This window comes from Symphalangus syndactylus, chromosome 12 (genome assembly GCF_028878055.3).
Source record: "Symphalangus syndactylus isolate Jambi chromosome 12, NHGRI_mSymSyn1-v2.1_pri, whole genome shotgun sequence".
Lineage (NCBI taxonomy): Eukaryota > Metazoa > Chordata > Mammalia > Primates > Hylobatidae > Symphalangus > Symphalangus syndactylus.
Window position 1 is genome coordinate 97,901,843 of NC_072441.2, and position 18,157 is coordinate 97,919,999.

The 18,157-nt window shown below is 36.4% G+C and overlaps 1 protein-coding gene across 5 annotated transcripts in view; it reads left to right on the plus strand.

The window, feature by feature from the left end:
- Positions 1–18,157, plus strand: part of FIRRM (FIGNL1 interacting regulator of recombination and mitosis) — a 57,467-nt gene that overhangs the window by 37,720 nt on the left and 1,590 nt on the right. For 4 of the 5 annotated variants that reach the window (XM_063627201.1, XM_063627200.1, XM_063627202.1 and 1 more), the window contains 6 exons: positions 3,528–3,713; positions 9,049–9,171; positions 10,353–10,448; positions 14,351–14,464; positions 16,161–16,265; positions 16,924–17,004. In XM_063627201.1, the coding sequence (XP_063483271.1) occupies positions 3,528–3,713; positions 9,049–9,171; positions 10,353–10,448; positions 14,351–14,464; positions 16,161–16,265; positions 16,924–17,004 (705 nt within the window). Of the gene's footprint in view, positions 1–3,527; positions 3,714–9,048; positions 9,172–10,352; positions 10,449–14,350; positions 14,465–16,160; positions 16,266–16,923; positions 17,005–18,157 lie in introns of those variants that run through there. The other variant, XR_010117616.1, reaches the window with a different exon arrangement.

Genomic DNA, 18,157 nt, shown 5'->3' on the forward strand with positions numbered 1-18,157 from the left:
TTAGTGAAGAGGATTAGACTTTAAGGTCCTATGGTCCTTGGTTTGAATCCTGGCATACCATGACCTTAGGCAAGTCATCCTTTCTGAACTTCATTTTCGTTGTCTGCAAAGCAGAAGATATGTATAACTATTTTGAAAAAGTTTGTAAAGACTTGGAAATAATACATGGAAAACAGGATAGTGCTAGGTTTGAGAGAGTGCTCAATAAATGCTAGGAGTTATTTCTGACTAGGGTTTTTGCCTCAAGTCCAAGTCTTTTCCTGCCCTAGAGTGGTTGGCCAGGAACCAGAGGTACTACACCTACCTCTTAGCCTTCTTTTTCTTAAAGGTAGCCCCACCTATTAGCCCTCTAAGAGCATGGGGAGCTTGCTTGCTTCCAAAAGAATTTTCTACTCCAGATCTCTTAGAAGAAGTGGGACTGGGAGGGAAAGGGTCACATATCATAAGACTTTAAGAAAGTCACTTTCCTTTTTTTTTTTTTTTTTTTAATAGAGACAAGGTCTGGTTATGTTGTCCAGGCTGGTCTCAAACTTGAACTCAAACGATCCTCCTGCCTTGGCGTCCCAAAGTGCTGGGATTAGAGGTGTGAGCTATTGAGCTCAGTTGCCACTTTCCTTTTAACCTCAATTTTCTTATTTATACAACAGGAATAAAATCATTTTCACAAGGTGGTTATGAAATTTTAACTTTTAAAATAATATAACTCAGAATGAATTAGCTATGAGGTCTAGAAGCAGTGTTCTAAATTAGATAAATTATAGTCTATGCCTAGAGATCTCTTACTCTCAGTTTTCTAAATTTTTCCAAATAATTGAGGCTATCAGATATGTAAATTATAGGTAAATGAGGAGTTACTTTTAATTTGTATCTTCAGTTATTAAATGCAGATTTTGTTTATGTACAAGTTATTGTGATGAAATTTAAGAAAACCTGAATCTGAATACCCATTTTGAGAGTCCTTAGGAGAGTTAATTATAAAATTGAGATAGATACTAATACTCATATGGCAGTTAAGAAACTTGATAAGATATACATATGGCATGAAAAGACCATTTAACAAATGTTAGGTCTCCTCTCCTGCTTGGCTCTTTTTTTTACCCCTTAAGACATTATCCTTTCTCTTAAAGGAAGGAGGAAGGGAAATAATATTTTTGAGACTGTACCAGGCCAGGCACTTAATTCATTTAGTCCTTACAGCAGCCTTGTGACAGATAATATTGTGTCCATTTGACAGATGAAGAAACAGTAGCTCGGGGAAATCAAATAACTTCCACAAATTCACACCTAACAGCTGATCTGGGATGCTGAGGCAGGAGAATCGGAGGATCGTTTTATTTAGCCCAAAGTTCAAGTCCAGCCTGGACAACATAGCAAGACTGTCTTATTGTAAAAAAAACAGCTTGGAAACCACTGCACTATCTCATGATATCTTAAGGAACATAAAATCTAGTAGAAATTATAAATTTATAAAGATACTCATATTAAAGAGTGGTTTGTGATGAATGCCAAAACTGAGGCACAAATCAAATGTTTTTGGGTGTTCATAGCTGAGACAGTCATTTCTGAAGAGGTGCAGTATGGGAACAGGTAGGCATAGGAGTTGGGAGTTGATGGCATTTGAGGTACATGTTACAGGATGAATGCGGAAGGTTGTGGGACTAGAGAAGCAAAGGTAAGAAAGCATATTAGAGAAAAAAGGAGAAGCGAGCAATGAAACTTGAAATAATTATTCAGCTATATGCATTACAAGATGGTGTCTTTTTAAATAGTAAAATAACCCAAATTTTTTTACAAGTGATGTCACCTTAACATAAATGAAAATAGTTAATCCCAGTATGGTGATAATATACTTTAAAAAACAAAGGTGTCTATGATGCTAATTTGGAAGAAAATGCTAATAGATGTTAGAATGCATTTACTGTTCTAATAGTAATTATTGAATATCACATTATTTCTTTTAGTATGTAACTATTAGTAGTATTCCATTGTATCAAGAAAAGCAAAAATACAAGGAGGTTACCTACTTGAGGGAAAAGTATTTAATATGCCTTATCTAAGCACACTGATAGTTGTACTACCTTTTTAATGTGAAGTAAAAATTACTGCATTTGCATTTTAAACCCACAAGTGTATTCTCTTTCCGGTTTTAAGAAAAGAAGTCATAATTCTCTGTGTATTGTTCCCTTATACTTTAGTCTTTTATGAACTATTTTGTCATAGCAGTTTTAAGTCTTTAGAATTGTGTTGAAACCAGGGTTTTCAACCTCAGAATAGAATCTTGAACTCTTACTGTAACAAATTTTGGCAATACCTACCCTTTTATGTTGTCCAGGACATTATTTTTTTAGTTTCTATTTTGGAAAGGGAAGTAGTTCACTCACTTACTGGACTTTATTATAAAGAAAGGTGATATTTTAACTGATGTTTACCAGTTGGCACAGTTCTCTTGGCTTTCCTGATGTAGTTTCGTTTTATGAATAAAGCTGCTTTTTATAATAGACACTCGCTCATCAAGGGATCTGTTTTTCTGGGTGTAGCCTCTGTCACAGCAGATAGCCACATGATTTCTAGCTTGCATTGACTGGTAAATATTTTCCACAAAAGAAATAAAATTGAAATACAAATATAGCATATGACAGAAAAGTTTCTCTGTCAGATTTAATTTTTTTTTTTTTGGTGGGTTTTTAGTTTTTGGTGTGGGAAAAGTTTTCATCAAGTAGATTTTGAGTATTTTAAATTGAATTATTCTACTTCTTAGAAAATACACTAATATACTTCCTAGTTGGATTATACTTATTTTAATCATTAAATGCACCATTGGTTTTTACTATTTTTCCACCAAAAACTGATTCAATATTTAAACTGTTTCTTACAACTTTTGTTTTCCATTTTTATCTAGTCTCTAACATCTGCATTTTAACAAAACAGTACTTTTCTGTTAACCTACTAAGCACTTTGGTTATTTCAGTGGTGGAATGGATTTGCCAACCACACTCTTTTTGATTTGTGGCTTACCTTTGTGAAACTGATTTAGTATGTTGTCTAAAGTAGGACAAAACCAGCTAACTCATTTGAAAGCTGAATCTTTGCTTCTTTAAGTTCTCTGCTATAATCAAGTGAGATAATAGTAAGCTATGAAGGTTGACTAAATCAATCCAGTTTGTATATTTGGAATATTACTTTTGACTTAACTGTACAAGGTGAGGAGTATATAGCAAAATAAGACTTATTGGTAAGTAGGAGCATGATAAGATATCTGACATAACTAATAAATACATTATTTAATGTCTTGGGTGCCTTTATATTGTGCTCCACTTAAGCTGTGTTTTTGTTTTGGAAACCAATGCAGCATCAACAACAATAATAATAAAGCATGTTCATTTATGTTACCCTGGTCTGGAACGTAGATAGTACTGTACCATTATAAAGCTTTCTTGAAATATTAAATGTGGAAACTAATACTTAGCTTTTGTGTATCCATTCCTCTGACTTGTCTCATTTTACTCTTCTTTAACAATTTATTTCAGCTGGAGTTTATCCAGAAATTTTCCCCAAAAGAAGCAGAAAATCTGCCTCTGTGGCAGCATATTTCCTTCCAGGCGTTACCTGCTGAGCTTAGGGAACAAACTGTCCATGAGGTCACCACAGTAGGCACAGCAGAATGCAGGAAATGGCTGAGCAGCAGTCGTACTTTGGGAGAACTAGAATCTCTGGTAAGATAATAATTTTGATTGATTTTATTCATTCAGCAGCTGTTTATTGAGCATTGTTTTAGGTACTGGGGATAGGTTGTTAATAAGATGCACACACTCTCTGTTCTCTGTTTCTGTTAGAACCTGGTAAGATTTTCAGATTTCTACTTTGTAAAAGAATTTGTGAGAAACTTACTGTTACTTTAATTGATGTATTATATTGTGGGGTTGTTTCCTGTGTCACTTAAGATATGTTGAGACATGATGAAACACACTATGGAACACTTCACTTGTGTATTTTTGCTGATGCATCTCTGGATTAGGCAGATGTAATTCTTCCATTCGACAAAATACAACCCCCATTTTGTGCTCATTTTATGCTAACTTACTCTGAACCTTTATGTACCTTTTACATAGAATGTTCCCTCATAAAATAATGGAATAATAAAAAGAGACTCATCTACTAGAAGAAGTAGGAAATGCGAGATTTTTAAAAGTTGACTGGATATAGTACATGTAGTTGAAATTTCCAGTTTAGTGTTCATATGCTCATTCATTCATTCAACAAATGTATTTGGAGTACTTTTATGTGCCACTTTGTTCTAGGCATTGGGGGTACATCGGGAACCAAAAATGTCTACTCTCATAGACTCACATTTGAGCTTAGCAGTGGACAGTAAAATAAGAAATGCCAATTTATGTTAAGTAGAGAAAAGCAAGGATAAGGATAGGGCATTCAAAGGGACAGAGGTCTATTTGCAGTTCTAAATTAGGAGTTCAGGTTTTTCTGAGGGCATATGTTTCCATGCTGAGTACCAATGTTCTGATACTGTTATATGTAATGACACTTGATCATAATTATTATAATTTTTGGGGGGGATGAGGTTTTGTTCTCATCATCCAGGCTGGAGTGCAATGGTGTGATCTTGGCTCACTGCAACCTCCACCTCATGGATTCAGGCGATTCTCCTGCCTCAGCCTCCTGAGTAGCAGGGATTACAGGCTCCCCCCACCATGCCCAGCTAATGTTTTGTATTTTTAGTAGAGACGGACTTTCACCATGTTGGCCAGCAGGTCACGAACTCCTCATGTCAGGTAATCCACCCGCCTTGGCCTCGCAAAGTGCTGGGATTACAGGTGTGAGCCACCATGCCCAGGCTTATCCAAAGGAAATGTTTTTATGTGACTTTATTTTAGAAAAAGTATTAAATACCTAGTTAAGAACGGGTTAAATGTGTCTGAGTTTTGCATTTAATGTATACCAATTTCTATAGTAAGGACAAAAGATGTTTTGTTTTATATTAGGTAAAGTAAAAGCCCTATAAGTAAACTTTTTGAAGTATGACCACAGCTTTTTAGTTCAGCAGGTTGTTCAACATATGCCTTTTTTTTATTTTAAAATTTTTTCAACGTTTATTTTTTACTTTATTTTTTGAGATGGAGTCTTGCTCTGTTGCCCAGGCTAGAGTGCAGTGGCATGATTTTGGCTCACCGCAACCCCTGCCTCCTGGCCTTAAGCAATTATCCTGCCTCAGCCTCCCGAGTAGCTGGGATTGCAGGCACCCGCCACCATGCCTGGCTCATTTTTGTATTTTTAGTAGAGATGGGGTTTCACCATATTGACCAGGCTGGTCTCGAACTCCTGACCTCAGGTGATCTGTCCACCTCAGTCTCCCAAAGTGCTGGGATTACAGGAATGAGCCACTACACCGAGCCTCAACATTTATTTTAGATGTAGGGGATACTTGTGCAGGTTTGTTACCTGGTTTTATTGTGTGATGCTGAGGTTTGGGATATGAATGATTTCATCACCCAGGTACTCAGCATAGTACCCAACTGTTTATCAACACTTACCGTCTCTCCTCCCTCCCCCCACTAGTAGTCCTGTGTTTATTGTTGCCATCTTTATGTCCATGAGTGCCCAGTGTTTAGCTCTCACTTATAAGTGAGAACATATGGTATTTGGTTTTCTGTTCCTGTGTTAGTTTGCTTAGGATAATGGTGTCTAGCTGCTCTCTGTTGCTGCAAAGGACATGATTTCATTCTTTTTTATGACTGTATACTATTCCATGGTATATATGTACCACATTTTCTTTAATCTGTTGATGGACATCTAGGTTGATTCCATGTCTGCTGTTGTGAGTAGTGCTGCAATGAACATGTGAGTACATGTGTCTTTTTGGTAGAACGATTTGTTTTCTTTTGGATATGTACCCAGTAATGAGATTGCTGGGTAGAATGGTAGTTCTGAGTTCTTTGAGAAATCTCCAAACTGCTTTCCACAGTGGCTGAAATAATATACATTCCTACCAGCAGTATATAAGTGTTTATTTTCTCTGCAGCCTCACCAGCATCTGTTGTTTGACTTTTTAATAACGGCCATTGTGACTGGTGTGAGATAGTATCTCATTGTGATTTTGATTTGCATTTCCCTGATAGTTTTTTTATATGTTGGTTGGCCTCTTGTGTGTCTTGTTTTGAGAAGTGTCTGTTCATGTCTTTTGCCCATTTTCTTATGGGGTTGTTTTTTACTTGTTCAGGTGTTTAAGTTCCTTATAGATTCTGGATATTAGACCTTTGTCACATGCATAGTTTGCAAGTATTTTCTCCCATTTTATGAGTTGTCTGTTTACTTTGTTGATAGTTTCTTTTGCTGTGCAGAAGCTCTTTAATTAGGTCCCACTTGTCAATTTTTGTTTTTATTACAATTGCTATTGGTGTCTTTCTCAAGGCTGATGTCTAGAATGGTGTTTCCTAGGTTTTTTTCTAGGATTCTTATAGTTTGAGGTCTTATATTTAAATCTTTAATCCATCTTGAGTTAATTTTTGTATATGCTGAAAGGTGGCTATCCAGTTTCATTCTTCTGCATGTAGGCTAGCTAGCTATCCCAGCACCATTTATTGAATAGGAGTCCTTTCCCTATTGCTTGTTTTTGTTGACTTTTTCAATGATCACATGGCTGTAGGTATATGGCTTTATTTGTAGGTTCTCTATTGTGTTTCATTGATCCATTTCTGTTTTTGTACCAGTATCATGATGTTTTGGTTACTGTAGTCTTACAGTATAGTTTCAAGTCAAGTCATGTGATGCCTCTGGCCTTCTTCATTTTGCTTAGGATTACTTTGGCTATTCAGGCTCTTTTTTGATTCCATATAAATTTTAGAATAGTTTCTTCTAATTCTGTGAAAAACGGTGTCAGTAGTTTGGTAGGAAAAGCATTGAATCTGTAGATTGCTTTGGGCAGTATGGCCATCTTAATGATATTGACTCTTCCAGTCTATGAGCATGGAATGTTTTTCCATTTGTTTGTGTCATCTATGATTTCTTTTAGCAATGTTTTATAGTTCTCCTTGCAGAGATCTTTCACCTCCTTGGTTAAATGTATTCCTAGGGGTGTGTGTGTGTCTACTGTAAACAGAATTGTGTTTTCTTTTTTTTTTTTTTCTTTTTTTGTTGAGACGGAGTCTCACACTGTCACTCAGGCTGGAGTGCAATGATGCAATCTCAGCTTACTGCGAGCTCTGCCTCCTGGGTTCCTGCCATTCTCCTGCCTTAGCCTCCCAAGTAGCTGGGACTACAGGTGTCTGCCAACACGCCCAGCTAATTTTTTGTATTTTTAGTAGAGACGGGGTCTCACTGTGTTAGCCAGGATGGCCTCGATCTCCTGACCTCGTGATCCTCCCACCTCGGCCTCCCAATGTGCTGGGATTACAGGCGTGAGCCACTGCACTTGGCCTTGTGTTCCTGATTTGCCACTCAGCTTGAATGTTATTGGTGTATAGAAATAGTACTGATTTTTGTACATTGATTTTGTATCCTGAAACAGATAGTTTGACTTCTTTTCCTATTTGTGTGCTGCTTTTATTTTTTTCTCTTGCCTTACTGCTCTGGCTTGAACTTTCAATATTATGTTGAATAGCAGTGGTGAGAGTGGGCATCCTTGTCATGTTCCATTTCTGAAGAGGAATGCCTCCAGTTTTTGCCTGTTCAGTATGTTGTTGGCTGTGAGGTTGTCATAGATGGCTCTTATTATTTTGATGTATGTTCTTTTGATGCCTAGTGTCTTGACGGCCTTTATTATAAAGGGATGTTGGATTTTATCAAAAGCTTTTTCCATATCTATTGAGATGATCAATATGGTTTTTGTCTTTAATTCTGCTTACGTGGTGAATCACACTTACTGATTTGCATATGTTGAACCAACCTTGCATCCCAGGAATGGAGTATACTTGATCATGTTGAATTAATTTTTGATGTGCTATTGAATTTGGTTTGCTAGTATCATTTTAAGGATTTCTGCATCTAGAACATGTTTATTTATAAAAGGAAATAAGTAAATCTTAAGAAGTTGTATGGTAATTGCATAAAATTAAGTGTGGTTGTCTAAGTATAATAGATTAAAGGCATTCATTGTTACTGTGTATTACATTCTCGTAAGACCTCCTCTGTACCCCCACCACACCTCAAACAACCTCATTCCTGGCCAGTCAGAGAGAGAATTGAGGATTTTCACACATGGTAAGAGTTAATCCAGAAAAGATTGCCTTTAGTTTCAAATACTAGTATTTTTTAAGTACTATCTTTGCTTATTAAATGCAGTGTTGCTGAGGCATTTAAAATTTTAAAACAACAGGAAAAATAAAAATCTAGTAACCTATAAAGATTGCTGGGTGCGTAATGTGAAAAAATAACTTTTTGTTGATGTATATTATAAATTAGCTTGATTATACTGACCACTTGTATCAAAGCTATTTATTAAAGTACATTTCTGCTTCCATTTGGTAACTTTGGGTTACCAGCGTTTCACCCTAAGAGGAAGTTTATGGCTGGGTGCAGTGGCTCACGCCTGTAATCCTAGCACTTTGGGAGGCCGAGACGGGCAGATCACGAGGTCAAGAGATCGAGACCATCCTGGCCAACATGGTGAAAACCGAGTCTCTAATAAAAATACAAAAATTAGCTGGGTGTGGTGGTACGTGCCTGTAGTCCCAGCTTCTCGGGAGGTTGAGGCAGGAGAATCTTTTGAACCTGGGAGTTGGAGGTTACAGTGAGCCAAGATTGCACCACTGCACTCTAGCCTGGTGACAGAGCGAGATGCCGTCTCAAAAAAAAAAAAAAAAAAAAAGTTTATTTAGAAAAATCAAGCAAATGTTTCTGTGTACAAGGAAAATTATTTTTAATATATACTTGTGTTAATTAAATAGCTGAAAAGATGGCTTTGGCTCTTAGAAGTATTATTCTACATGGACTTTTATGAAGAGTTAAAAGTACCTTTTATAACCTAGGTAAGTGGGCTCTTGGTGGTGCTTTAGACTGGTGTTTAAACTCAAGTCCTTTCCTGTTTCTGTCCTTTAGAACACAGTACTGTCTGCTTTGCTTGCAATATGTAATTCTGCTGGTGAAGCTTTGGATACAGGAAAACAAACTGCAATTATGGAAGTTGTGAGTCAGCTTTGGGCTTTTTTAAACATTAAACAGGTAAGGAAAGCAACTGATTCTTTCCTTATCAAAAAATAGAAAATATCAAAAAAAGAGGATTGTACTGAAATTTTCCAGTGTAGAGTAAAATGTATCTAATTCTTTTGGGTGCTTGGTAGACCTTTATAAGAACTTAAAGTATCTGTACTCTCTCAGGCAGCTTTCTTTCAGAGTGTGATAGCATTATATTAGTAAAATTAGAATACATAATGTGATGGCAGTCCACCTACTTACTTTCCTAACTGGTTATACCCTTCCCCCCCCCACCCCCAATCTCTTCCCCTATTGTTTCTGTTCTGTCTTGGGTTAATGTATCCTATTTCTGTGATTCTAGGACCTTTAATAAATCTTTTGGGCAATGGAGGGTGAGCTGACTTAAAGGTGGAAAGGGCTAGTGAATGGATGTGGCTAATTTGTATTTCTCTTTCCCAGAAAAGCCGAAAAGCCAAGTGATGATCTAAAACTAATGATATGCATCCCACACATGGTTGTACACGTGTTTCTTAGTTTAAAAATATAAATAGCCTGTTTGTTTTCTTTGACTAAGTAGAAATTAACATTGGCCTCTGGCAGCTAGTGGAAGCTAAAGGCAACAGCCATACTTTTGGGAAATGATAGAAATGATTTTACAGATAATGTTTTATTATTGTTTTTTATGGTCAGATTGCCCTACTGCAATGTTTTGACTTCATGAAGTACTTTCCCTGATGTTCACAAATCATTCAGTATTCATTCAGGATATCTGTGCTGGGGATATAGCTTACAATATTATAATGTAAACCAAAATTATGAAGAAGAGAAATGAAATTTTAATATTACTAAGGAACATACAAGCCTTTCAGTGACAGACAAGTAATTAGATCCCTTTTAGACTTAAATTTGGATTTCAGTCACAGCTCTGCTTTTTATCCTAGCCATGTGATCTTGAACAAATTATTTAACCTCTTTGACCCTGTTTTCTTATCAGTAAAGTGAAGGTAATAATATCTACCTCAGAGCTGTTTTGTAAGGCATAAATGAGGTAATAAATATAAAATACTTAACATATTACCTGATATATAATAAGTGCTCAATAAACATATTACCTGATATATAATAAGTGCTCAATAAAAGTTTGCTATTATTATAGTAAATCTTATGTGATTGAAAATTTTTCTTCAAAGTTACTTTGTGTTTCTTAGGTAGCAGATCAACCTTATGTTCAACAGACATTCAGCCTTTTACTTCCACTGTTGGGATTTTTCATTCAAACCCTAGATCCTAAACTGATACTTCAGGTAAGAATAATGACCAAATTGATACTTTGTTTGCTAAGGAGGTTGCTAAAACTGCTATCATGTAAAATAACTTTCTAGAAATATTTCTTTTAAACCTCCTCTTGTTGTGTCATATGTTGACTTGTCTTCATCAAGGATATCTCATTTCTCTTTCTTCCTTACAGTATTGTTAATATATGGTGCTGTTAATTCAGCCTTTATCTGTTCTTCTCTGTCACCCTATACTGAGCAGTCAATACTTTTTGTTATTACTGTTAACTACCCCCCACAAAGCCCTGAGGTTAGGAGTCAGTTCGTGTGTTGAACCTGCATTCATAGCAGTTTCAAAGGCATTTCAGCAGCTGTGGGAATGTGGAATCTAACCAGTGTGGATTAAAAGATAGCATCCATTGTTTCTTTGAAAAAATAAAATTATTTTGAAAGAAAAGCACTACTGAATTTCCTCTTTGGCCTCCAGCTTACATGGCTAGGACAGGCAGAGCCTGGGTCACTGTCCAGGGAAGCCTTGTCGTGGTGCCTCAGCTGTGCCTTTCTTTTGGAGGTTCTAAGATGACAGAGAAAATGGGAAAGCCCTTCAGCTAAACTGAAGTGATTTAGAGGCTTTGGAATGAGTCCATAGAAGACAGAATTGACGCCCCAAAGTAAGAGTTAGCTTAAGCTCAGGGTCAGGTAAGAAAGAGAAACAATAACTGTTAAGAGGAGAAACTACCCTTCTTATTCATGAAGATGATCGAAGAGATGATTCCTGTCACAGTATGTGGTAGAACAGAAAGGAATAAAACTAGTAACAGCTTTGCTTTTAGTAGCTTTTTTTAATGGTGTGTATATGAAGAAGTTAGCAATAAGAAGTATGTCCTATATCATATGTATAACATGGATTTTACTAAGTTATAAAGAGTCAGAATACAGTAATTAACTCATTGAATGCAACAATTTGATTCTGATTCTGAAAGCTCTAATATTCTTTTAGAAAAAAATACAATAATTTTGATAGAATGTGCCTACCTTTAAAAAACCCAAATAAAGTTCTAAAATTTCGAAATAAGTAGATTGTTCAAAAGGTATTGCTTCCTTTATAAAAGATTTCACCTCAAGATTCTTTTAAATTGGGGGTTTGCAAATTACGGCCTCCTGTCTAAATTTTGCCCTCCTGTTTTCAGCCCAAGAGCTAGGCATGAATTTTAAAGGTTTGCAAAATAAAAAATAATATGTAACAGAGAACATGTTGCCTACAAAGCCTAAAATACTTACTATTTGGCCTGTTAGAGAAAAAGCTTACCAGTCCTTTTCTCTCAATAGAATTTTAAATACAGGCATACCACAGAGAGATTACAGGTTGTGTTCCAGACCACCACAATAAAGTGAGTGAGTCACATGAATTTTTTGGCTTCCCAGTGCATACAGAAGTTACGTTTACACTATACTGTAGGTTAAGTGTATTATAGTATTATGTGTAAAAAATGTACATAATTAAAAAACACTTTATTGCTAAAAATGCTAATGATCATATAAGCCTTCAGCAAAACATAATCTTTTTGGTGGTAGAGGGTCTTGCTTCAGTGTGGATGGCTGCTAACCCATCAGGATGGTGGTTGCTGAAGGTTAGGGTGGCTGTGGCAATTTCTTAAAATACGACAATGAAGTCTGCCACATCAATTGACTCTTCCCTTCATGAAAGATTTCTCTGTAGCATGTGATGCTATTTGATGGTATTTTACCCACAGTAAAACTTCTTTCAAAATTAGAGTCAATCTTCTCAATTCCTGCTATTGTTTTAACAACTCAGTTTATGTAATACTCTAAATTATTTGTTTTCATTTCAACAATGTTCACAGCATCTTCTATACCAGTAGTTATGTGTCAAGAAACCACTTTCTTTGTTCATTCATGAGAAGCAACTCCTCTTCCATTCAAGTTTGATCATGAGATTGCAACAATTCAGTCACATCTTCAGGATCTACTTCTAGTTTGCTAGCTATTTCTACCACATCTACAGTTACTTCCTCCACTGTAGGTTTGAACCCCTCAAAGTCATCCATGAGGGATGGAATCAACTTCTAACTCCTGTTAATGTTGATATTTTGACCTCCTCCAAATGAATCATGAATGTTCTTCATGGCATCTGAAATGATGACTCCTTCCCAGAAGGTTTTCAATTTACTTTGTCCAGGTTCATCAGAGGAATCACTATCCATGGCAGCTATAGCCTTATAAAACGTATTTCTTAAACAATAAGACTTGAAAGTCACAATTATTCCTTGATTCATGGGCTGCAGAATGATTGTTGTATTAACAAACATGAAAACAATATTCATCTTATACGTCTCCTTCAGAGCTCCTGGGTGAGCAGGTGCATTGTCAATGAGCAGTATATTTTGAAAGAAATCTTTTTTTCTGAGCAGTAGGCCTCTCAATAGTGGGCCAAAAAATATTCAGTAAACAGTGATATAAACAGGTATGCTATCATCCTGGCTTTGTTGTTCCATTGATAGAGTACATGCAGAGTAGATTTAGCAGAATTCTTAAGGGCCTTAGGATTTTTTTAATAGTAAGTGAACATTGGCTTCAACTTCACCAGCTGCATTAGCCCCCAAGAAGAGAGTCTGTCCTTTGAGCTTTGAAGCCAGGCATTGACTTCACCTCTCTAGCTATGAAAATCCTAGGTAGCATCTTCTTCCAATAGAATGGTGCTTCCTCTACATTAAAAATATATTGTTTAATGCAACCACTTCCATCAGTGATCTTAGTCAGGTCTTCTGGATAATTTACTGCAGCTTCTTCATCAGCACTTGTTGCTTCACCTTGTGCTTTTGTGTTACGGAGATGCTTCTTAAACTTCACGGGTCAACCTCTGTTAGCATCAAACATTTCTTCTGCAGCTTTTTCACCTCTCAGCTTTCACAGAACTGGAGAGAGTTGGGGCCTGGCTTTGGATTTGGCTTTGGCTTTAAGGAATATTGCGGCTGGTTTGATCTATCCAGACCACTAAAACTTTCCACATGAACAATAAGACTTCCCGTGTTCATTGGAATAGCATTTTTCATTTCCTTCAAGAACTTTTCCTTTGCATTCACGACTTGGCTAACTTGCAAAAGAGGCCTAGCTTTTCACCTCTCTTGGCTTTTGACAGCACCAGGCTGAATTATCTTTAGCTTTTGATTTAAAGTGAGAGATGAGATTATTCTTTTCACTCGAACACTTAAGAGGCCATTTTAGAGTTAATTTTAATATTGTGTCTCAGGGAATAGGGAAGCCCAAGGAGAAGGGGAGAGGCTGGTGACCTACCTGTTGGTAGAACAGTCACAACACACAATTTATTATATTTGCCATCTTATATGGGCACAGTTTGTGGTGCTCCAAAACAATTACAGTAGTAACATCAAAGATCACAAATCACCATAATAAAATCCTAATGAACAAGTTGAAATATTGCAGGAATTACCAATCTGTGACAGCCATGAAGTGAGCACATGCTGTTGCAGAAATGGTACAGGTAGACTTGTTCAGTACAGAGTTGCCACACACCTTACATTGTAAAAAAAAAAAAAAAAAAATGCAGTATCTTCAAAGTGCAATAAATCAAAGCACGATAAAATAGTGTTTGTACACAATATTTTTTAAAGGTTTGGTATATAAAGTTTTTCAAGAACATGTATACTTTTATTTTTTACGTGGTTGGAGGCAGGAGGGTGTGGTAAGAATAATGCTGTAACAGTTAACTTGTTCATAGGATTCTTATTTAAATTCTACCAGTGAAGTTCAGGGGCTGTGGTGTGTTTGTTTTTTTCTGGGTTTGGTTTTGTTTCCCCTCCCCACATTTCCATCCGGATCTTAGGCAGTTATTGTGTCTGTACAAAATACTGGTATTATTTATAACTGTTCTTTGGTCTTCACCTCTGTAGGTAGTAACTTTGCAGACCTCACTGCTTAAATTAGAGCCTCCTGACTATGTTCGTTTGGCAATGTTGGATTTTGTATCTTCTCTAGGAAAACTTTTTATACCTGAAGCTATCCAGGTAATATTGCTTAACTCTGTTCTTGTATTATTAAAACAAAATCTCTATAAGAGTTAGTGATTAAGGGATTTTTAGGCTTTTTCTGAAATTTTGCAATTACTGACAAAGTTGGAAAAAAAAACTATGTTCCAGACAGATTATAAAATCTATTTATAACTTACAATACAACTCATTTTAAGTTCTTTTCTTTTAGAAAAATATATGTTGATACACAAATAATTTATTAGTTGGCTGTAGTCTACCATATTAGATTCTTATTCCAGTTGGGTTCTAATACACAGTTCCTGTGTATTTGTCTTATAGGGAACAGCACGTAATTAGGAAATTTGGTAATTTATTAAAATTATTCTCTTCGTTTTTTATCCATGAAAGAGAACCTGTTTTTAAAGACAGTATTTTTGAAAATGTTGCAAAGTATGTATAGCTGACAAATGGATTATTTATAAAATTATACTGCACTAGCCTGGCAATACACATCTACTGAATTTTAAAACCTCAGTAAATGTATATTACCAGGCCAGTACACAATTTAAAGAACTTACAGCAAAGAGATCTTCATAAATTGAGAGTTACGCCTTCCTTATTACTATAGCCAAAATTCAGTAATTCTAGTAATTGACACTTCAATCTCCAAGGGAGCGACTATAAAGAGTTCACTAATGAGAACTTTCTTACGTAATTAAAGCAAACACGTGATAGTATCTCATAACATGTGGATTAAACTCTTTGAAACCAAAAATTTAATTTCTAAGGGGCTCTTTTATTTGTTCATAAGTTAACAGTATCCCATCTGTCTCCATCATGTTAAGGTTATATTTCATGAGATAAGCATAGAATGTTGACAGCTTCTTTTCAACTCTCTTGACAAAAATATCCAAAGACACTTGGCATCTGAGCTGTCTTTTTACCATGAAATAAATCTATTCCAAAATGCTGCTTCATTTGTGAACCACTATAGACTATGCACAGGCTGAGAAATTATGAAACAAATGTTTTATAAGCAGAAATCGCAGTGCCTTCTATATTCCCAGGAGTGAGGTCAAGACCTGAAGAAATTTTTGATATTCATCAGAACATAGGAGGCATTTAAAGCTATGAAATGAGATTGACTGATTTATCCATTTGGGAAAGATTATAAGTTTTTGCCGTATCCAGTGCTGTTTTAATCATTGGCAATGCAGTAATGAACCAAACTAATAAATCCCCACTGTTAGCCTGTTTAGAGGCAATAAACAATAACAACATGGTGATATGTGCAGTATATTAAATGGTGGTGAGTGCTATGGAGAAAAATAAAGCAGGGAAGGAAGATAGGGAATATGAATGTAGGGGTCCAGTTTGAAATGGGATATATAGTCAGTGAAGTCCTCACCAAGGTGACATGCAAGTAAAAACCTGAAATGCAAAGCATTGGAGAAGGGAGCATGCCTCATATTCAGGTAAGCAAGTATAGCTAACACAGAGGTAGCAGGACTTTGCAGGCCATTTGAGGACTTTGGCTTTCACTACGAGGGAAATAGGGAGCTACTGGAAGGATCTGAGTAAAAGAGTGACATTACCTAATATGTTTTAGTGTGTTCCCCCTGGGACAGGATTATGGAAACTTGACAACACTGGGCTTACTGAATGTATGGCTATTTTATGATTATCTATTATGGTTTCTTTTCTCTATTATAATAAGGCTTGGTTCTTTTAGGACAGAATTCTGCCCAACCTGTCCTGTATTTTTGCCTTACTGCTAGCTGACAGGAGTTGGCTGCTAGAACAACATACCTTGGAGGCATTTACTCAGTTTGCTGAGGTAATTATAAAACTGATTTATCACAATGACTTTCAAACCATTTTAATATTTCAAATGTTCCAGAACAATCCCAAAACATTTATTGAACTGCTTCTGTATTGCAATCGGAAAATTGTCTGAAGGGTACATTACTCGTTATCTCTTTTACAGCTTATCAAAATGAGGCTTAAGATAAATGAAGTGAATTTCCTAAGGTCCTCTGAATAAACAAGGACCAGAACAGGCATACACAGCAGGCCTACTGACACAGACACAGACACAGTCTTCCAGCAGATAGTATTTTTGGCTCAAATGATAATACATTTCATTTTGTGCTATCAGTCATAAGGGTTAGGCTGATGAACCTAAACCTGTAAGATGGGTTGCTCCTTTACTCTTAATGCATTTGCTGTATAGTCATGCCTATGATCATAAAGGAGTCCAGAAGCATTAGTATGACCCAGCAGAAGTAATTAAAGCTTACAACACTTGTACAGAAGTTAATTTTGTATTATCCTTAGGGACCCTGAAGGAATCATGAGTTTACACCCCTGAAGATCCTCTGGGACTCTTATTTAAAATGAATTTTTGGTTAAGGTAGCTCATAAAACTCATCTATTTGTCTTTGAAAGTTGTTGAAATATGTTAAAATTGGTCTTGTTCATTAATTTTTTAATAGGGAACAAATCATGAAGAGATAGTTCCACAGTGTCTCAGTTCTGAAGAAACTAGGAACAAAGTTGTATCCTTTCTGGAGAAGGTACTTTCTTTATGTGGCTCATGTTTTATTCTTTGCCCTATTTTTTTTTTTTCCGAAATTATGTAACTGTAACCAACCTGAGTATTGTCTTAGCTTAAACTTTTCACAGTGCTCAGCACGGTGCTGACAGACTTTTACGAAGCAATTGAGGCCACAGAAGTAAAACACTTGGGGCCAGGCGCAGTGGCTCATGCCTTTAATCCCAGCACTTTGGGAGGCCAAGGCGGGTGGATCACGAGGTCAGGAGTTCAAGATCAGCTTGGCCAACATGGTGAAACCCTGTCTCTACTAAAAATACAAAAATTAGCCGGGCATGGTGGTACGTGCCTGCAGTCCCAGCTACTCGGAAGGCTGAAGCAGGAGAATTGCTTGAACTGGGGAGGCAGAGATTGCAGCAAGCCAAGATCGTGCCACTGCACTCCAGCCTGAGTGACAGAGCGAGACTGTCTCAAAAAAGAATACTTGTAGTTCCTCTGCCTGTTGTTTGGGGTGTAATAGCACTGATTATCCAGGCAGTGAGATGACTAATGAGGATCCCTAAGCTATTAATAATCATAATTAAATACACTTGATCACATAATTAGGTAGGCCTGAGAGGATGTTTACTACCATATTTTGGGTATAACTTAGGCATGGCTTTTTTTTTTTTTTTTTTTTTTGGCAGCCTCCCAAGCCAGGGTAAGCTCAGGGTCCTTTTTTTTTTTTTTTTTTTCCTTTTGGGATGGCTTTTTTATTCTCTTTGTAGCCAAGACCTGTTTTTACAATTAAAACCAAAATTTTGAATCACAGGGTTCCTATGTCTATGCATACTTTGGAACTTTGCGTGAGGAAATAATAGTTAATTGAAATACTAGTGGAACTGTTAAACTACAAATTTAAACTACCAGGAGAAACTGAATTATTTTATATATTACATGTAATGATGCACATGTTATATATTTTACATATATTACATATATTTTTTTTTTAGGTGGAATGGGCCCACTTGACTCACTGAACTTTATTTTTTAGACAGAGTCTCGCTGTGTCACCCAGATTGGAGTGTGGTGGTGTGATCATAGCTCGCTGTAACCTTAAACTCCTGGGCTCAAGCATTCCTCCCACCAAAGTCCTGGGATTACAGGCATGAGCCACCACACTTGGCCTACTTATA